Source organism: Procambarus clarkii, chromosome 23 (assembly GCF_040958095.1).
Source record: "Procambarus clarkii isolate CNS0578487 chromosome 23, FALCON_Pclarkii_2.0, whole genome shotgun sequence".
NCBI classification, from domain to species: domain Eukaryota; kingdom Metazoa; phylum Arthropoda; class Malacostraca; order Decapoda; family Cambaridae; genus Procambarus; species Procambarus clarkii.
The window spans coordinates 18,856,227-18,877,129 of NC_091172.1; the positions used below are offsets into that span (position 1 = coordinate 18,856,227).

Consider the following 20,903-nt stretch of genomic DNA (forward strand, 5'->3'; position numbering starts at 1 on the left):
TATATATATATATATATATATATATATATATATATATATATATATATATATATATATATATATGTATATATATATATATATATATATATATATATATATATATTATATATATATATATATATATATATATTATATATATATAATATATAAATATTCAACATATATAAAGAATTTGAAGACGTCATAAAAGAAGGTGAAACGCCATGCAACCTCCGAAGAGTCAACTAACACAACATTTATACCCACTATTAGATTGTTTTACAGGAACTTCTTTTCGACGCTCATAAAAAGGAGGAAAGGGTCCTGAAAGACATTATTGATAGAAACGTTATCTCTACAGACAAAAATAAGAAATACAATTGACAATTTACCACAAAAACAAAAAAAAACAGCCAACCTACTCATGAAAAACTCCCCAGACACCAAACAGAACGCCATGAACGAAACCAACGTCGTCTATGCTTTCACATGCCCACTTGGGGACTGTAAGTCCTAAAGAACTCAGTATATAGGCAACACAACAACGTCTCTTTCTAGGCGATTAACTATGCACAAACAACAGGGCTCCAACAAGGAACATATAATCTCTTCCCACAACCAGACCATCACCAGAGAAATCTTAACAAGCAACACAGAAATCATTGATAAATACAGCGATAGCAGAAGACTCGACATCAGCGAGGCACTACACATCAAAAAGTCAACACCAGAAATCAACAGCCAATTAATGCACAACTATATTCTACCCACTTCAAGACCCCGAACCAATATGGAAGCAGCAAGAGGAAGTATGGGCTATTAGGCCTTCTGCAGTTACTTCTATTCTTATGTTCTCATACCCATTGTTTCGTGTTCTGTCTTCTATTTACCTCACCCAAACTTTTGTGCCATATCACCTCACCCAAAACGAGTATAAGTATGAATGTATTTTTGTGTGTAAACTAAGTCTTTGAAAATGTAATAAGGCATTACGAAACGCGTTCAGGCGTCAGACCAGGAATAAAAGGAGTGAATTTTGGAGAGTTACTTTATCAATTACCTTCGACAGTGAAAGAAGAATGTAAGAAATATTGAGAAGATTCGTGTTAGAATTATTAATCTTACCCTTTCGGTCCTATTCAACAACATATGTTTACAAGAAAGACTGCTACCAAGTATATATATATATATATATATATATATATATATATATATATATATATATATATATATTATATACATATATTAGTTATTTTTACTATTGTTACTCTTATTAAATTTGTAATAACGTGTGGCTGAATATTCTATGGAGAGCCAAATCACCATTTCAGACTTTGCAAGAGGGGTTATTTGTCCTTAAGGAGAGGCATGGGGTTGACTGAGACTCCTTATGACACTCCTTATACAATAAAAAAATCTCCATGGAAAGTTGCACGAACCTAACTGAAGGCCTCGAGCCTCAGACAAACAGACAGACATTTTCCCTGATAGATATAGACAGACCAAACAAAATTAGTAATAAACTGTTAAAAGACACTGCGAGACACTTAAAGTTTCGATAGACTGTTGTTTGGTAAAGGTTGTGTCGCGAAACTATGTTGAGAGGCAGGTAGATTGTCACTCAACACTGGAAGCTGAGAGACAGGTGAGTGTAAGAGGTGCTCGGTGAATATTGGTCATGTCTGGTGAGTATTGGAGTTACTCAGTGAGTATTAGGGTTGCATTTGGTGAGTATGAGGTAACAGGCTTGTCCGGGATTCCAGTGTGGGTACCTGAGGAATAGGTAGGGAAGAGAGTGGTACTATATTCAAGGCGGTTCTGAAGGTATGACTTTCAGTGCGAAGATTGAGCAGCTGACTGGACCCTGACACGTGTTCCATGAATCCGCAATTACATTTCTAAACTAATATTTAACAAATTCTTTAGCAAGCCAAAATGTATTCAATCTGCATGCATTATTCAGCGTTCAATTTTGGATATATATGTAGCACCATAAAATGCCAGAGTGGCGTGTAAGGTAAGTCTGAAGCCTTACTGGGATATTCAGTACTTCAGCTGCTATTAATATACGTAAAGTTAAAAATATTAAGTATAGTTTCGGAATTTAATGTAATTCAAGTAATGTATAGTGGCGTATACACAAATTCCTATTGTTATGTGAGGCGGAAGGTGTGAGGAGAGGGAAGAGAGCCTGCTGGTATTCTAATCTGACCTGGTCTCTGAATAAGTACCAGTGGCGGAACTTTAGTATTCCCAGTAGATTGTCTCATCAGGGAACGCAAGGTTTTCTCATATTTTTCCAATATACTCCCTTGCTCCTTCCGTCTGTTTCTCGACATGTCTGTTCTGTCTGTCTGTCTCTCTCTCTCTCTCTCTCTCTCTCTCTCTCTCTCTCTCTCTCTCTCTCTCTCCTCTCTCTCTCTCTCTCTCTCTGTATCCACCAATTTAGCTGTTCATTTATATATCTGTCAATCTGTATTCATCTGTGTATCAATCTATCTATCAATCTTTATCCATTTATGCATTATCCACCGAATGTATTTAGCAATCGCTATCCATCTATTTATCCATCCGTCTATCCATCCATAATCTCCCAGCATTCTCTGTGTCCCACATATTCACCCCTCTCCTTTAAAAGAAATATTCTAGGAATATTGAAAATGATTTAAATTCGTTTTGAACGCACCTGGAGCGTTGTAAAGACAGGACGAAGAAATTCGAGGAATTTCAGTAGATTTCATGATGATTTGTTGCAACTCTGAGATAAATTCTTGCAAGTATTTGACCATGTCTTGAGACAATGTCAATGAGGTAGGACAAAAACTAGAATAAAAAAATAGTGCAGGATATTCTGAAGAATTAGGGACTAGAAAGTCTGACACTTATTTTTTGCAGGGATAATCCTGCGCGGGGCCCTAAGCCTCTGGCTGGCCCACTAAGTGTTGCTTGTTTCTGTTTTACTTGGGCGGAGTACGAGTATTTATGACTCGTAAGGTCGCTTCAGTAAGATTTTGCCATATGTGTTTAACAACTTCTTCTGCTCTGTTGAATCTAAGTTGAAATCTTAATGGGTTTATAACTGTGCACTGTGTTAGACAATGTTCCAGTGGTCTGTCGGGCATTTCTCCACAGTGACAAGACAAAATTCAGCCAGGCAGACAGGGAAAAACAAGCAGTAGACAGGGACAAACAGGCAAGCAGACACAGGGACAGTCCGTGGGGTAAAAGGTCTTATCCATGCAAGCAGGCACATGGACAGGCAAGCCAAAAGGGATCATCCAGGAAGGCCGAGAGACTGACAGACAGGCAGAGGGAATGACAGACAGGCAAACAGAGAGAATAACAGACAGTCAGACATACAAACAAAGACAAACAGACAGGCCAGGAGATAGAGAAACATCTATCAGACAGATACACGCAGAAAGATAAGAATAGAAATACAACACCCTAATTGAAATAAAAATGATTCCGTTTGAATTAAAAACTCAGACATGAAACTCTCCCGATTATATGTTTTGTTTTATTAATTCTCATTAAAAAAACAAAAAACAAAAGCAAAGATTATGCCGTTCACAAATGAGATAAATAATAATTTGGCAATAATACAATGGGCTTACAATAATACAATGGGCTTTACAATAATACAATGGGCTTTACAATAATACAATGGGCTTTACAATACTTACGTATAGAAGAAAACTTTTATCATGTGAGATTTATTTTTATACTGTACTTGCTTTTTTGTATTTTATTACATAGATAATTACTAAATATATAATTACCTTCTTAGGGTAATATGAATATGTTAATAAAGCGTTAAATGTATGTATGTTCGAGTCGAGTATAAGCTTTTTTTTATTAAAAAAGCTTAGGTAAACAGAGCAATGTGCTGCTTCCCTATTCTATATGAAAGCTGACACAGTGAAGATAAAAAACTATAAATTTATCTAATATCCCCCATCTCACAGGACGGTTAGTCATACATGGAATCAGAAGAGAAAGTATCTGCCTCAATACAAAAAATATTTTATATATGACTAAATAATGGCGATACTGAGGGGAAATGCACACTGCATTCAGGGTTCCTGCCCGCCATCTGAGGAGCTGGAGGAACTCCACAACTAATGATAATCATCTTTGTATCATACATGAAACTCGTTTTTGGGAACCAGGTTTCAATAAAACATATATACATAAAATATACAAAAGAATGGGGATGGTAGGTGAAGAAAATATTAAAGTGTTCAGAGAGGATCCACAAGATCTTTTCTGAATACTTTTTATTTTCTTCTCCGAGGCTATGGGTCCCCACCCTTGCACACCAGAGTTGGTATCCTCACAACTCTTTACATTATATATATATATATATATATATATATATATATATATATATATATATATATATATATATATATATATATATATATATATATATATATATATATATATATGAATGAGCACATTGTGTCAAGCCTGGCATGAGACTGACTTCATAAGGAACAATTACGTTGTAAAGTCACTGCACATGAAGAAATATTTATTAACAAGATTACCTCAGTGCACGAGAGACCTTGTGTTTTGTGGCCTGAGTGCCTGTGTACGGTAGGTGGGACCTGTCTCATGCCTCCTGCAGGTGGTGTACGGTAGGTGGGACCTGTCTCATGCCTCCTGCAGGTGGTGTACGGGAGGTGGGACCTGTCTCATGCCTCCTGCAGGTGGTGTACGGTAGGTGGGACCTGTCTCATGCCTCCTGCATGTGGTGTACGGTAGGTGGGACCTGTCTCATGCCTCCTGCAGGTGGTGTACGGTAGGTGGGACCTGTCTCATGCCTCCTGCAGGTGGTGTACGGGAGGTGGGACCTGTCTCATGCCTCCTACAGGTGGTGTACGGTAGGTGGGACCTGTCTCATGCCTCCTGCATGTGGTGTACGGTAGGTGGGACCTGTCTCATGCCTCCTACAGGTGGTGTACGGTAGGTGGGACCTGTCTCATGCCTCCTGCAGGTGGTGTACGGTAGGTGGGACCTGTCTCATGCCTCCTGCAGGTGGTGTACGGTAGGTGGGACCTGTCTCATGCCTCCTACAGGTGGTGTACGTACCGTACCGTACGGTCATACGTACGGTACGGTACGTATGACATTCTCCAGTAATCAAATCTGATAACCCGTGTCTTTTTAACCGTATAATCTAAATGTGTCAATTTATCCAATATAATGTTTGTTATGACCTCGAGGTAACTCACCCCTGTGATAGTGTGACATTCAAGTGATGCTGGAAGCATCGCCTCAAAAAATACTCTTCTTCCTATGAGTTACGTGGCGGACACAGGACGCGTACACACACACACAAGGAACAATATTCTATATTCTCTAAGTCTTGCCTATGGTCTGGAAGGCTCTCAGTCTTGCCTATGGTCAGAAAGGCTCTAAGTCTTGCCTTTGGTCAGAAAGGCTCTCAGTCTTGCGTATGGTCAGAAAGGCTTTCAGTCTTGCCTATGGTCAGAAAGGCTCTAAGTCTTGCCTATCGTCAGAAAGGCTCTCAGTCTTGCCTATGGCCAGGAAGGCTCTCAGTCTTGCCTATGGTCAGACAGGCTCTCAGCCTTGCCTATGGTCAGAAAGGCTCTCAGTCTTACCTATGGTCAGAAAGGCTCTCAGTCTTGCCTATGCTCAGCGACCAGGCAACAGCGAACACGCCCAGGGACCAGGCGTATGTCACCACTATGGAGAAACAGCCAAGCTGAAGTCCACGAGGAGCACACACACACAACAGCCAACCTTTGGAGCGGAATGAGGACCAGGTCGGCGTCCTGTACGACCCCCTACAACATGGTCTTTGTGTGACTGGAGCCAAAAATAATTGAAAGCAAAATATTTTATCTCCACAGAGGACCCATATTATCAATAATTAGATGATCTTTATTAACATTGCTACAAATACCCAAACACGAATTGCAGTTCTAACCTGAAATTGACCAACATAATAAACAAGTGATTAAAATAGAGAGAAACAAGGATGAAACTTCAACCAGATTAACTTCGCCACATGACAAGGTGGAAGTTCTACACAAACCAACACTAACATGTTACCTATTGCGACAACGTTTGCACATTTAACGCAACTAAACGATCCGCAGTTTGTCCTGTTAACAGCATGAGTCATTAACAGGAAACAATTACGAGAACAAAAAATAACCAAACACAGTACATATTTTTAAGCTTAGTTAATTATATATATTTAAAAATTTTTTAATAATAAAATAGTTGGGGGGTGGGTAGGGGAACCACCTATAATGGTATATAGACAACCATAGGTGTGTATACACGTATATATATAGGTATATAAACAACCTTAGCCACAGGGTATATAGACGAAGAGGAATGTTTCACTTCTGGGTGTATATATATACACAGATAATTTACTTTGGTCGTGGACAATGGTCAGAACGAAAGCCTACTTACTGGTTGGTCAGTGGGCCTGTGTGGTGGCCTTCAAAACCCTCCATAGGGAGATAGGCCTTACGCCAACACCAAACCAAGCATTGATTATCAGGGTTGGCAATTATTCTCATCATTTCTTTGTAGTTATCACGAATATCAATATTATTACTAATATTTTTTTGGGGGGGCAAGTAATGTTATTGCTGTTAACCCGGTGTGTGGCAGCGCTGGCGAGGCTGTCGGCAGGTGAAGGGAGTCAGTAGTTCAGCGGCCGTCACCGGGGAAGGGTCTCCGGGTCGCTCCTCCTGCCGCCAGATCCATTCACTCGAGTGTGATCCACCATTTGAAAACTATTCCGTCTACAACTGTGACAACTTCAACTCTGGTGACATTTTCGGGACGGGCTCTCCATAAGTACATTATATTGTTAGTGAAAACCGGCTTAGGTAATTTGTGCTGAAATATATATGCCAAATTTTCCCCCACGATTCGGGCTGCATCAAAGGAACCTACCCAGACGACCAGCATGCATATGCGATTAAAATAAATTATGCCCAGTAATGTGATTTATATTCATGGAGAGCTGTTAGTGTTCTCGTAAACATCAAACGCCACTCAGACAAAAATAGACAATATTGTTCACGGAAATTACAGGTGGGAAAAATAAAAGAGCATGAGATTTTACGCAAGAAATATAGTCAACTTTAATTATATATATTAACAAATAGATTATCTATTTGTATACATCATCTATTTACACACACACACACACACACACACATTATATATATATATATATATATATATATATATATATATATATATATATATATATATATATATATATTCCTTGAAACTGACATTATGATCAAGGAAGCGTGTGATTAATTAATAAATATTTTCATAGCGGGTAAGGTATATAGTTGATGTTGTCTCAGTAAAACAGACAGCTTGACCATGAATGAAAAATTGGTGATTAGAAAATAGAAATAACATAGAAAAGTAAAGAGAACAAAGGAAAAGAACAAACATAAATATTGAGAATAGAAATCTAAGGGGAAAGTCAGAAAAAGAAGAAGAAGAAAAAATATAGCAAATATTAGATACAAAACACAACAATGAAAAAAGCAAAGCAGAAGCAAAGGGAAAGAAAATCAAGAGAATAAAACCAAGGGATTACAGGAAAATGTTAAGGAAGTCAAGAGTCCAGCAAGAACAGAGACGGAGAACGATAATTTAACATAGTCTAAAGAATATACTCCATCACCACACACACACACACACACACACACACACACACACACACACACACACACACACACACACACACACACACACACACACTCCATCACCACACATACACACACACACACACACACTCCATCACCACACACACACACACACACACACACACACACACCACACACACACACACACACACACACACACACACTCCATCACCACACATACACACACACACACACACACACTCCATCACCACACACACACACACACACTCCATCACCACACACACACTCCATCACCACATACACACACACACACACACACACACACTCCATCACCACACACACACACACACACACACACTCCATCACCACACACACACACACACACACACACACACACTCCATCACCACACACACACACACACACACACACACACACACACACACACACACACTCCATCACCACACACACACTCCATCACCACATACACACACACACACACACACACACACACACACACACACACACTCCATCACCACACACACACACACACACACACACTCCATCACCACACACACACACACACACACACACACACACTCCATCACCACACACACACACACACACACACACACACACACACACACACACACACACACACTCCATCACCACACACATTATACAAAAAGGTTCCCCCTCTAGCATCCACTTCATTGACGTACATTCCACTGACAACCACATTAACATCCACTTCAATAACATCCGCTAATATTCAACCCCTATCATACACCCACTAACATCCACCTACGAACATCCGCCCACAAACCTTTTCCCCCACAAACATCCACCCTCACCAACAACCACCCCACCAACAACCACCCCACCAACAACCACCCCACCAACGACCACCAAACCAACAACCACCCCACCAACAACCATCCTACCAACGACCACCGAAACCAACAACCACCCCACCAACAACCATCCCCACCAGCAACCACCCCACCAACAACCCCCAAACCAATAACCACCAAACCAACAACATCAAACCAACAACCACCCCACCAACAACCACCCCCACCAACAACCACCCGCCCAACAACCACCACCAACAACCACAAAACCAACAACCATCCCCAGAAGCAACCACCCCACCAACAACCACCAAACCAACAACATCAAACCAACAATCACAAAACCAACAACCACTTCCACCAACAACCACCAAAACAACCACTAAACCACCATCCACCCACCAACAACCACCCCACCAACAACCACCCCACCAACAACCACCCACCAACAACCACCAAAACAACAACCACCCCACCAACAACCACCCCACCAACAACCACCAAAACAACAACCACCCCACCAACAACCACCAAACCAACAACCATCCCACCAACAATTACCCCCACCAACAACCACCCTACCAATAACCATCCCACCTACAACTATCCCACCAACAACAACCTACCAATAACCACCTCCACCAACAACAACCAACCCACCAACAACCACCCCGCCACCAACAACCACCCCACCAACAACCACCCCGCCACCAACAACAACCAACCCACCAACAACCACCCCGCCACCAACAACAACCAACCCACCAACAACCACCCCGCCACCAACAACAACCAACCCACCAACAACCACCCCGCCACCAACAACAACCAACCCACCAACAACCACCCCGCCACCAACAACAGCCAACCCACCAACAACCACCCCGCCACCAACAACAACCAACCCACCAACAACCACCCCGCCACCAACAACAACCAACCCACCAACAACCATCCCGCCACCAACAACAGCCAACCCACCAACAACCACCCCGCCACCAACAACCACCAACAACCACCCCGCCACCAACAACCACCAACCCACCAACAACCACCCCATAACATCATACCCTCCAACATCGCACACCTTCGCCGCTGCCCGCCTCAACGATGTTGTCACCAGCACCTGTACTGATGTCACTCCTCCTTCACGTCGGGATCTGCAAAATACCAACATCTCCAGGTATGTGTTGTGGCCCCTCAGACCAGCGCCTAGTGCATGCTTTGTTATCAATCACAACGCTGGCTTAATTGATAGATTGATTACATTGGCTGTTCCGTGAACCGGTTACGTGCTGCACTGACTGACCGGTCGCTTAGTTAATGGCTGACTGGCTAATTCGTGTGTATCAGAGGGGGAATTATTATCTGTGCTGGTGTGTGGGGGCAGTTAAGTCATCAGAGGTGATTATGCACTTTCCTCGTCATGGTTTGGACATGGTTAGTTTCTTGTGACGGTGGAACACGACTGAGAGAACCTTCCGTTGCTACATTTATAGTTGCCTATGTTGCAATGATAGGCCTTAATGATTCGTTTGATCTGTTGAGGACGTCTGCACCCCAGGGCAATGAGGAGTGGATAACAAAGGCTTCCTACCTGCCTGGCTGCTTCCTTCATGCATTCGTTCACTGCCGGCTTACCTACTTACCCACCTGCTTGACTGGCTCCATACATGTCTACACTCAGACTTACTGCCTTTCACCTTTGTGAAGAAACAATGCTTAAATTCCTTCAGATGTTTTAGTCCCCTAAAGCCCAAGCGGATGACAATAAGGTCACCCCGCCAGCTAGTCAACAATAAGGTCACCCCGCCAGCTGGTCAACAATAAGGTCACCCCGCCAGCTGGTCAACAATAAGGTCACCCAGCCAGCTAGTCAACAATAAGGTCACCCCGCCAGCTAGTCAACAATAAGGTCACCCCGCCAGCTAATCAACAATAAGGTCACCCAGCCAGCTAGTCAACAATAAGGTCACCCGCCAGCTGGTCAACAATAAGGTCACCCCGCCAGCTAGTCAACAATAAGGTCACCCCGCCAGCTGGTCAACAATAAGGTCACCCAGCCAGCTAGTCAACAATAAGGTCACCCCGCCAGCTAGTCAACAATAAGGTCACCCCGCCAGCTAGTCAACAATAAGGTCACCCAGCCAGCTAGTCAACAATAAGGTCACCCGCCAGCTGGTCAACAATAAGGTCACCCCGCCAGCTAGTCAACAATAAGGTCACCCAGCCAGCTAGTCAACAATAAGGTCACCCCGCCAGCTAGTCAACAATAAGGTCACCCAGCCAGCTAGTCAACAATAAGGTCACCCCGCCAGCTGGCCAACAATAAGGTCACCCCAACCAGCTGGCAAGCACGCACCATTAGTTGAATTTTTTGTCTTCACATTATAAACTTTTCGAGTTATCTGGAAGGTTTTAGAAGTCGAATTCTAAAAGAAGATTTTAAAACAAAAAATCCAACATCCCTCAGAAGGCAAAGTTTTCTTCCTTGACTTCCAGATGCAGGGACTTCGTACACACAGAAGACCTCATATATAAGGATAATAGTAAAAGCGAATGAGAAATATATTTTGTGGGGGGTGTGTGTGGGAGAGTGAGGGGACGGGGTGGGGGGTGGTGGTGGTGTGTGTGGGAGAGTGAGGGGATGGGGTGGGGGTGTGTGTGTGGGAGAGTGAGGGGATGGGGTGGGGGGTGATGGTGGGGTGTTTGGGGGAGAGCGAGGGGATGGGGTAGGGGATGGTGGGTGTGTGTGTGGAAGAGTGAGGGGATGGGGTGGGGGTGGTGGTGGGGTGTGTGGGAGAGTGAGGGGACGGGTTGGGGGTGGGGGGTGGTGTGTGTGTGGGAGAGTGAGGGGACGGGGTGGGGGTGGGGGGTGGTGTGTGTGTGGGAGAGTGAGGGGGATGTTGGGAGGAGGGGGAGATTGAAGATACACGGAGAGGGGTTCATAGAGTTTCCTCGCCCTGAATATTTCTCGTGTCCTCTCGTAATGATCACTGTTCATTGGGTTCACTATAGTTTTTTTCCCTTCATGCTATTACATCTCTCTCTCTCTCTCTCTCTCTCTCTCTCTCTCTCTCTCTCTCTCTCTCTCTCTCTCAATCTGTGTCTCTCGGTCTGTATGTCTGTCTCTCTGTCGAAACTGCGTTTATTTTGTCAAAGACAGGTCTACGATAAGTACACCATGTCTGAATATCTCCTTTGCAACAGTATGCAAATGAACACAACGCTGTGCTCCTTAATAACAACGACGACGGCCTCAGGCTGGCAGTCACCTCGGGTCGAGGCCAGCCCTCCACAGCTGTCAAGAACCAGAGCTTGAGCACCGCCCCCAGATGAGTGTGTGAAGCCTCGAGTGGCTGTGATTAACTCACTCCTGTGAGAGAGGAAGTATATCATCAGACAATGGTCAACACCTTTCGACAGCCCAGAGTCTCGCTCTTCCGAGCCAGACTTTACGAGGTCCGTCGGGAGAACTGGAGGCTTGTCATCGTAACTTATAACAATGTGTGTGTTAGTAGGAGGGCATTTAGTGCATTATAGGACTTTAAGATTTTAAAGATTATTTGGAATCTTGGTAAAAATTTTCGTTTAAATATTTATTTATTTACAATTATTTACATACATAAAGCCACATCAACTAAACCTTCATTTCATGTAGGTGTTAGGGCAAAAGTAAATGACAACAGATTATGTGGATGGCGTGAATGACAACAAGGCAGCCGACTATAAAATCTTATTTAACGCTAGTTAAATCTGTGGAAAATAATGGAATCGCATTTGGACACTGGAGTCCAGGAATCAGTAACTCATATACCGCGCACATGTAGATGACGAGTCTACGGCTTTCTAACTTCTACACAAAGACATGGACAGAAATAAACACTACTGCAGGTAATTGTCTTACTCGTGTTCAGCAATGCCACGAGGAGTCCTTGTTCAAACTTGTAGGGCAACATTCGGTCGGCGTTCAATCCCCAAGTGGATGGCCATAGTTCCTGCATAGTTCCTCCATCATATCCCAACTCCTGTCCTATCCCCATATCCTTTTTAACTGCTGTATGTCCGTACTCGTTTATTGACCAGAGAACATTTTGTGATCTTCAGAGGGCCACAGGTGTTCAACCTCCTTCCACTAAGTATACGAAGTATTGCAGGAGAAAAATTTGATGTTTTCAAGAGGAAAATTGAACAAATTCTTGAAGACAATGCCGGGTCAACCGGGTTGTAGTGACTGTATTGCTAGTCGGTACATGCAATAGATTGATCGAGCAGGTTATCACCAAACAAGCCTGTCTTAAAACAGCGCATGGAGCGTACAACTCTCGAAACCGCCTAGAGGTAAACAACAGGGACAAGTGGCTAGATGAGCGACACCAGTGTGGATGAGTTTTTCAAACGCAAAGGAAGAGATGAAGAATGAGATGGTGACAGTTCTCAGTCACGATGTAGTCTCCATAAGCAGTAACTGGCTGGTCTGGCGTGTTCTTCCTCTGTACGTCAAGGGTACACCACAGCCAGACGCAGATGACCGGTTAAAATTACTCTTCTGGCTTTATGAAAGTAATCTAATTGCATTGGACATGAAGGTTTTCACGTAGTTTGTGTCGGAGCAGCTTTCATATCCTTCATAACGGGAAGACCGACAAGCGATTCAGACACTCGCGTCATGCTGAGGTTGATGTGAAGCAGCGAGGCCGGCTTAAATGTCGAGGTTGAGTTAGTTCAAGAGGTCAGCCGTGTAAGTGATATTACTGAGGATGAGGTTTACAGTGTGTGTGTGTGTGTGTGTGTGTGTGTGTGTGTGTGTGTACTCACCTAGTTGTGTCTGCAGGTTCGAGCATTGATTCTTGGATCCCGCCTTTCGAGCATCGGTTGTTTACAGCAATGACTCCGGTCTTATTTCCTTATCATACCTGGTTTTAAAATTATAAATAGTATTTGCTTCCTTAACCTGTTCCTTAAGTGCATTCCATTTTCCCACTACTTTCACACTAAAAGAAAACTTCCAAACATCCCTGTGACTCATCTGAGTTTCCAGCTTCCATCCATGTCCCCTCGTTCTGTTACTATTCCGTGTGAACATTTCGTCTATGTCCACTCTGTCAATCCCCCTGAGTATTTTATACGTTCCTATCATATCCCCCCTTCCCCCTTCTTCTTTCTAGTGTCGTAAGGCACAGTTCCCTCAGGCGCTCCTCATACCCCATCCCTCGTAGCTCTGGGACGAGTCTCGTTGCAAACCTCTGAACCTTTTCCAGTTTCATTATATGCTTCTTCAGATGGAGGCTCCATGATGAGGCGGCATACTCTAAGACTGGCCTCACATAGGCAGTGTAAAGCGCCCTAAATGCCTCCTTACTTAGGTTTCTGAGTGAGTGTGTGTGTGTGTGTGTACTTACCTATTTGTACTCACCTATTTGTGCTTGCGGGGGTTGAGCTTTGGCTCTTTGGTCCCGCCTCTCAACTGTCAATCAACTGGTGTACAGATTCCTGAGCCTACTGGGCTCTATCATATCTACATTTGAAACTGTGTATGGAGTCAGCCTCCTCCACATCACTTCCTAATGCATTCCATTTATTAACTTCCATTTAATTTCTAACGTCTCTGTGGCTCATCTGGGTACTACGTTTCCACCTGTGTCCCCTTGTTCGTGTCCCACCCGTGCTGAAGAGTTTGTCTTTGTCCACCCTGTCAATTCCCCTGAGAATTTTGTAGGTGGTTATCATGTCTCCCCTTACTCTTCTGTTTTCCAGATATGTGAGGTTCAGCTCCTTTAGCCTTTCCTCGTAGCTCAATCCTCTCAGTTCTGAGACGAGCCTGGTGGCATACCGCTGAATCTTCTCTAACTTTGTCTTGTGTTTAACTAGGTATGGACTCCAGGCTGGAGCTGCATACTCCAGGATTGGTCGTACATAAGTGGTATACAGGGTTCTGAAAGATTCCTTACACAAGTTTCTGAAGGCAGTTCTTATGTTGGCCAGTCTAGCATATGCCGCTGATGATATTCTTTTGATGTGGGCCTCTGGGGACAGGTTCGGTGTGATATCAACCCCCAGATCCTTCTATTTGACTCTTGCAGGATTTCCCCTCCCAGATGATACCTTGTGTTCAGCCTCCTGCTCCCTTCGCCTAATTTCATCACCTTACACTTTCCTGAGTTGAACTTTAGCAGCCATTTTCTAGACCATTCCTCCAGTTTATCCAGGTCATCCTGTAGTCTCTGTCTATCTTTATCCGTCTTGATTCTTCTCATAATTTTTGCATCATCAGCAAACATTGAGAGGAATGAGTCTATACCCTCTGGAAGATCGTTCACATATATTAGAAACAGGATGGGCCCAAGTACTGAGCCCTGTGGGACTCCGCTGGTGACATCTCGCCACTCTGATGTCTCCCCCCTCACCGTTACTCGCTGTTTCCTGTTGCTTAAGTACTCCCTTATCCACTGGAGCACCTTCCCTTTTACTCCTGCCTGTTGCTCCAACTTTTTTAACAGCCTTTTATGGGGTACTGTGTCAAAGGCTTTTTGGCAATCCAGGAAAATGCAGTCGGCCCACCCCTCTCTTTCCTGCCTAATTTTCGTTGCCTGGTCATAAAATTCTATTAAACCTGTGAGGCACGATTTACCATCTCTGAACCCATGTTGGTGGTGCGTTACAAAGTTATTTCCCTCCAGATGCTCTACGAGCCTTTTCCTCACGATCTTCTCCATCACCTTGCATGGTATACAAGTTAAGGAAACTGGCCTGTAATTCAGTGCCTCTTGCCTGTCACCCTTTTTGTATATTGGGGCCACATTAGCTGTCTTCCAACTTTCTGGTAAGTCTCCTGTTTCCAGTGACCTGTTATACACCATAGAGAGTGGCACACTTAGTGATTCTGCACCTTCCTTTAGTATCCATGGTGGGATTCTATCAGGCCCAACAGTCTTTGTCACATCTAGCTCCAGCAGACACCTTTTGACCTCATCACTGGTGAGGTCAAATTCCTCCAAGGTTGCTTAGTTTGCCGCCTACTCATTTAGTGCAGGGGCTTCTCCTTGTTCTATTGTGAAGACCTCCTGGAATCTCTTGTTGAGTTCTTCACACACCTCCTTGTCATTCTCTGTGTATCTGTTCTCCCCTTTCCGCAGCTTCATCACTTGTTCCTTCACTGCTGTTTTCCTCCTGATGTGGCTGTGGAGCAGCTTTGGTTGGGTCTTGGCTTTACTCGCGATGTCATTTTCAAACTGTCTCTCTGCTTCCCTCCTCACTCTGATGTAATCATTTCTGGCCCTCTGGTATCTCTCCCTGCTCTCTGGTGTTCTGTTATTTCTGTAGTTTCTCCATGTTCTTTTACTCAGTTGTTTCGCTACCTTACATTCCTGGTTGAACCATGGGTTTTTCTGTTGTTTTTCGTTTTTCTCCTTTTGGACGGGGATAAACCTGTCTGCAGCTTCCTGGCACTTATGGGTGACAAAATCCATCATAACCTGCACATTCTTGTCTCTAAGTTGTGCGTGTGTGTGTGTGTGTGTGTGTGTGTGTGTGTGTGTGTGTGTGTGTGTGTGTGTGGAGGCCTAGTAGGCCTGGTCTGTGATGCCTAGACAAATCGGAGTATTTCACGCCAAGCTTAAATGTTTATATGCTACTTAAGCGTACATGGAGCACTTCAAAGATAAAACAAACGCCGGACTTCCTCCGTGGCGAGCTGAGGGAAGTTGGAAAGGGAAGGGAAGGGAAGGGAAGGGAAGGGAAGGGAAGGGAAGGGAAGGGAAGGGAAGGGAAGGGAAGGGAAGGGGGTAGGGAAGGAAAGTAAAGATGTTGGTTAATGCATCTCCACGGAGATACAGATTTCCCTATTCATGGGTAATTTTATTTTTATAAAGTAACTTTTTTGGATAATGTTAATTTTTTGGATAATGTTAAACTTTTGGATAATGTTAAACTTTTGGATAATGTTAAACTTTTGGATAATGTTAAACTTTTGGATAATGTTAAACTTTTGGATAATGTTAAACTTTTGGATAATGTTAAACTTTTGGATAATGTTAAACTTTTGGATAATGTTAAACTTTTGGATAATGTTAAACTTAAGATATATTAATATATTATTAAGATATTAATATATCTTAATAAACTTAAGATATATTAATATCTTAAGTTTAACATTAACCAAAGGAACGGTCCTGTCAAAAGGATCAGGACAAGATATTTAATCTTCTTAAATCCCTCGCAAGTCATTAGTGATGGTCTTGCCGGAGTCAAACTTATGCTTGTGAAAAGCAAGCATCGAAATATTTGCTTGCAAGTGATCGGCGTCAATCGGTGAAGTGGGATGGTTTCGGGTCCAACGTTTCTGCCCAGGCAAAAAAAAACAATTTGCATTTTTGACGGGGTCAGCTGGCGAGAGCAGTATACCAGCTTCAGTCAACCAGCTGCTGACCAGTTAACGTTACAACCGTAGACCTGAGTAGTTACTGTGAATGAGAACCAGACTAGCTATCCAATTGGTCTGGACGATACAGCGACGGTCTTGAATCCTGCAGTCAGAGTTCGATCTCCCCTGATGATTTGGGGAATCAGTGTTCGAACCCCAACCACTTGATCCCTGTCAAGGGGGTTGAGCACCGTGCTTTTTTACCCTCTCCTCACTCCCCACTTCCTTATCCTCGTATCCCTCACCAAACGCTGTACAGACATACGAACTTTCGAGAGTAATTATCAGGAGAAAGCACTTATTTCCAAGCATCCGTTGCATTCGACCTGTAATGGCTTTCCTGTCCAGAAGCAACAGGGGAGGACGGGAGCCCTGGCCTCTCCACACACCGACTCCCGTTTTACTCTCTGTATTAACTTTCAAAGAAGCCCTTGATCACGTGTTCCCACCAGCGGGATATTACTCATACTCCGAAATTAATATCTGGAAATGCACTTCGTTTGTCATGGGACCCATTAAGTGTATCATGAAAGCAGGTTCATGGGGTCCCCTGCCTGGGGTCCCGGCATGGGGTCCCCCTGCATGGGGGGGGGAAGTGTGAGGAGTGAGGTCTTATATTTTGGTGTGTTGTATTATGATTGCGTCTTAGTGGCTGACTACCGGGGATAAAAAACGAGAACTCGAGTGTGTGTGTGTGTGTGTGTGTGTGTGTGTGTGTGTGTGTGTATACTCACCTATATGTACTCACCTATATGTGCTTGCAGGATCGAGCATTGACTCTTGGATCCCGCCTTTCCAGCTATCGGTTGTTTACAGCAATGACTCCTGTCCCATTTCCCTATCATACCTAGTTTTAAAAGTATGAATAGTATTTGCTTCCACAACCTGTTCCCCAAGTGCATTCCATTTTTCCACTACTCTCACGCTAAAAGAAAACTTCCTAACATCTCTGTGACTCATCTGAGTTTCCAGTTTCCACCCATGTCCCCTCGTTCTGTTATTATTACGTGTGAACATTTCATCTATTTCCACTTTGTCAATTCCCCTGAGTATTTTATATGTCCCTATCATATCTCCTCTCTCCCTTCTTTTCTCTAGTGTCGTAAGGTTCAGTTCCTTCAGCCGCTCTTCATATCCCATCCCTCGTAACTCTGGGACAAGCCTCGTCGCAAACCTCTGTACCTTCTCCAGTTTCTTTATGTGTTTCTTCAGGTGGGGGCTCCATGATGGCGCGGCATACTCTAAGACGGGTCTCACGTAGGCAGTGTAAAGCGCCCTAAAAGCCTCCTCATTTAGGTTTCTGAATGAGGTGTGTGTGTGTGTGTGTGTGTGTGTGTGTGTGTTGTGTATATTTTCACTTAGTTGTACTCACCTAGTTGTGCTTGCAGTGACTGAGCTTTGTCTCTTTGGTCCTGCCTCTCAACTGTCAATCAACTGGTGTACAGATTCCTGAGCCTACTGGGCTCTATCATATCTACATTTGAAACTGTGTATGGAGTCAGCCTCCATCACATCGCTGCCTAATGCATTCCATTTGTCTACTACTCTGAAACTGAAAAAATCCTTCTAATGTCTTTATGGCTCATTTGGTTACTCAGTTTCTACCTGTGTCCCTTTGTTCGTGAACCACCCGTATTAAATGAATTGTCTTTATCTACTTTACAAAATTCCTTTAAAATCTTATATCTGGTGATCATGTCTCCCCCTAACTCTTCTTTCTTTCAGTGAACAAAGCGTATGTATATGTGTTTGCGTGTGGGTGTGTGCGCGCGCCCGCACCTTGTGTTTCCAGCCCCTGGTCAGTTATTACAAAAACTTATATTCCTAATGTTTCCCGCCGTAGTTCCCTCTGGAGTCGCTTAATGTGCTCTTCTCAACAACCTCTCACACTAAGGAAGTGTTTCCTCCCGCTCATCTGTCTCCCAGCTTTATCTTCAACATCTTAATACACTGGACACTACCTAAGTTATTATAAATTGTGTTATTAATCATCCCTCTTGGTTCTTATTTCCTGTAGCGTTGTGACGGGTGACTCCCCTCAGCCCCTCGGGGTGACCACCTCCCCGTCAGTCCCTCGGGGTGACCACCTCCCCGTCAGTCCCTCGGGGTGACCACCTCTACGTCAGTCCCTCGGGGTGACCACCTCCCCCTCAGCCCCTCGGGGTGACCACCTCCCCGTCAGTCCCTCGGGGTGACCACCTCCCCTCAGTCCCTCGGGGTGACCATCTCCCCTCAGTTCTGGGACCAGTCTTATTGGACACTTCTGAGGCTTCTCTTATTTACATTTTTGTTGTTTTATTAGGAGACTCCGGGCCGGGGATACGTATTCAAGTGTTAGTATTATATAGACAAAGCACAAGAGCTCTGAATGCTTCAAGAGCTCTCATGCTACTCTTTAAAGAGTGTTCAGGACCTGTGGAGGGAATGCATGCCAGAAACACTGGTCTGTAGTTTAAGGGTTCCTAACTTCGCTCTTTCTTGTATATAGGAACTGAGATTTTTTCATAACTTTGGTAATTTACTCTCAGAGTGAAGAGTTGAAGAGTATTGGAAGGGGATGGTTAAGTGCCTCTACTTCCTGTTTCAAGAGCCCCCTAACCACTTGGGCTGGACGGTAGAGCGACGGCCTAGCTACATGCAGGTCGGCGTTTAATCCCCGACCGTCCAAGTAGTTGGGCACCATTCGTTTCCCCCGTCCCATCCCAAATCCTTATCCTGACCTCTTCCAAGTGCTATATAGTCGTAATGACTTGGCGCTTTCCCCTGATAATTCCCTTCCCTTCTTAAAAGATTCCTGTTTTAAGATCGAGTATGAGATGTGATCTGGTATCATAGCTTTCTTTGTAGCGTGTTTCTGCAGGTGTCTTCACTTCCGCATCCCTCACCTCTACTGCACAGTCAGGCTCCGCAACTCATTAGTAAATACTTTACGAAAAAACTTGTCTTAAGTACTTGGCTTAATTCGCTGTCAGTTGCTTGTGAATTCATCCTCACTCCTCTTAGCTCTGGTTACCTGTTCATTTACTCTCATGCTTAATCTGCTGTGACTGGGTAGAAGCCTTGGCTGGTCTTTGGATGTTATGTCTTTTCCATAACATTTATTTGCCGCTTTTGTTCCTAAATGTTCATCCCTCTCTCCTGTTGTTGTAGTGTAACTCTTCTGTTCTATATTTTCCATTACCGCTTGCTCTTCCGTTTTGCCTCAAGGCATCTTCTGCTGAACCATTAGCTGCTTTTGTGCTTCTATCTTTAAGGCCTTACAAGTAGTAGACCCAACTCTCCGCTCCACATTTCTTGTTACTTGCCCATCATTTCCTGGGATATCTTTCTAAGAGGCCTAGCCCTTGGTGTTATTTATATGTAACCACTTGGGCTGGACGGTAGAGCGACGGTCTCGCTTCATGCAGGTCGGTGTTCATTCCCCGACAATCCAAGTTGTTAGGCCACCATTCCTTTCCCCCGTCCCAACCCATATCCTTATCCTGACCCCTTCCCAGTGCTATATAGTCGTAATGACTTGGTGCATTCGCCTGATACATCCCTTCCCTTGGCGTTCTCCGTAGAAGTGCCAAGACTTTTTGGTAATCTCCTCTGCAGTACGTTATCCCGGGTGCTGTTACGTTATGTACTCAGCAGTGAGCGCAGAGTGGTCACTTCTTACTGGGGTCACTTGTGTTCTATGTTACCCGTGTGTGTATTTACTATTAGTATTGACTGTGTCAGCAAATTCGAGAGATTAGCTCTTGGACCCCTCCTTTGTGTGTGTGCGCGCTCACTTATTTGTACTCACCTATTCGTGCCAGCAGGATCGAGCTCTAGCTCTTGGACCCCGCTTTTCTAGTCATTGATTATCTAATGCTGGCCTATTTTCTCCTGGCTTATTTTCCTATCATTCCTGCTTTTAAAGTTATGAATAGAGTTTGCCTCTACAACCAGCTCCTTTAGGTCATTATATTTGCTACTTT

At 43.8% G+C, this 20,903-nt stretch overlaps 1 protein-coding gene across 1 annotated transcript in view; it reads left to right on the forward strand.

Annotated features, from left to right (window-relative positions):
• The first annotated feature begins 8,248 nt into the window (after positions 1–8,248).
• The window catches only part of LOC123751324 (neural cell adhesion molecule 1-A), a 152,953-nt gene continuing 140,298 nt past the window's right edge, over positions 8,249–20,903 (forward strand). The window contains exon 1 of the mRNA XM_069329939.1: positions 8,249–9,699. Within this exon, the coding sequence (XP_069186040.1) occupies positions 9,627–9,699 (73 nt within the window). The 5' untranslated portion in view covers positions 8,249–9,626. The remainder of the gene's footprint in view (positions 9,700–20,903) is intronic.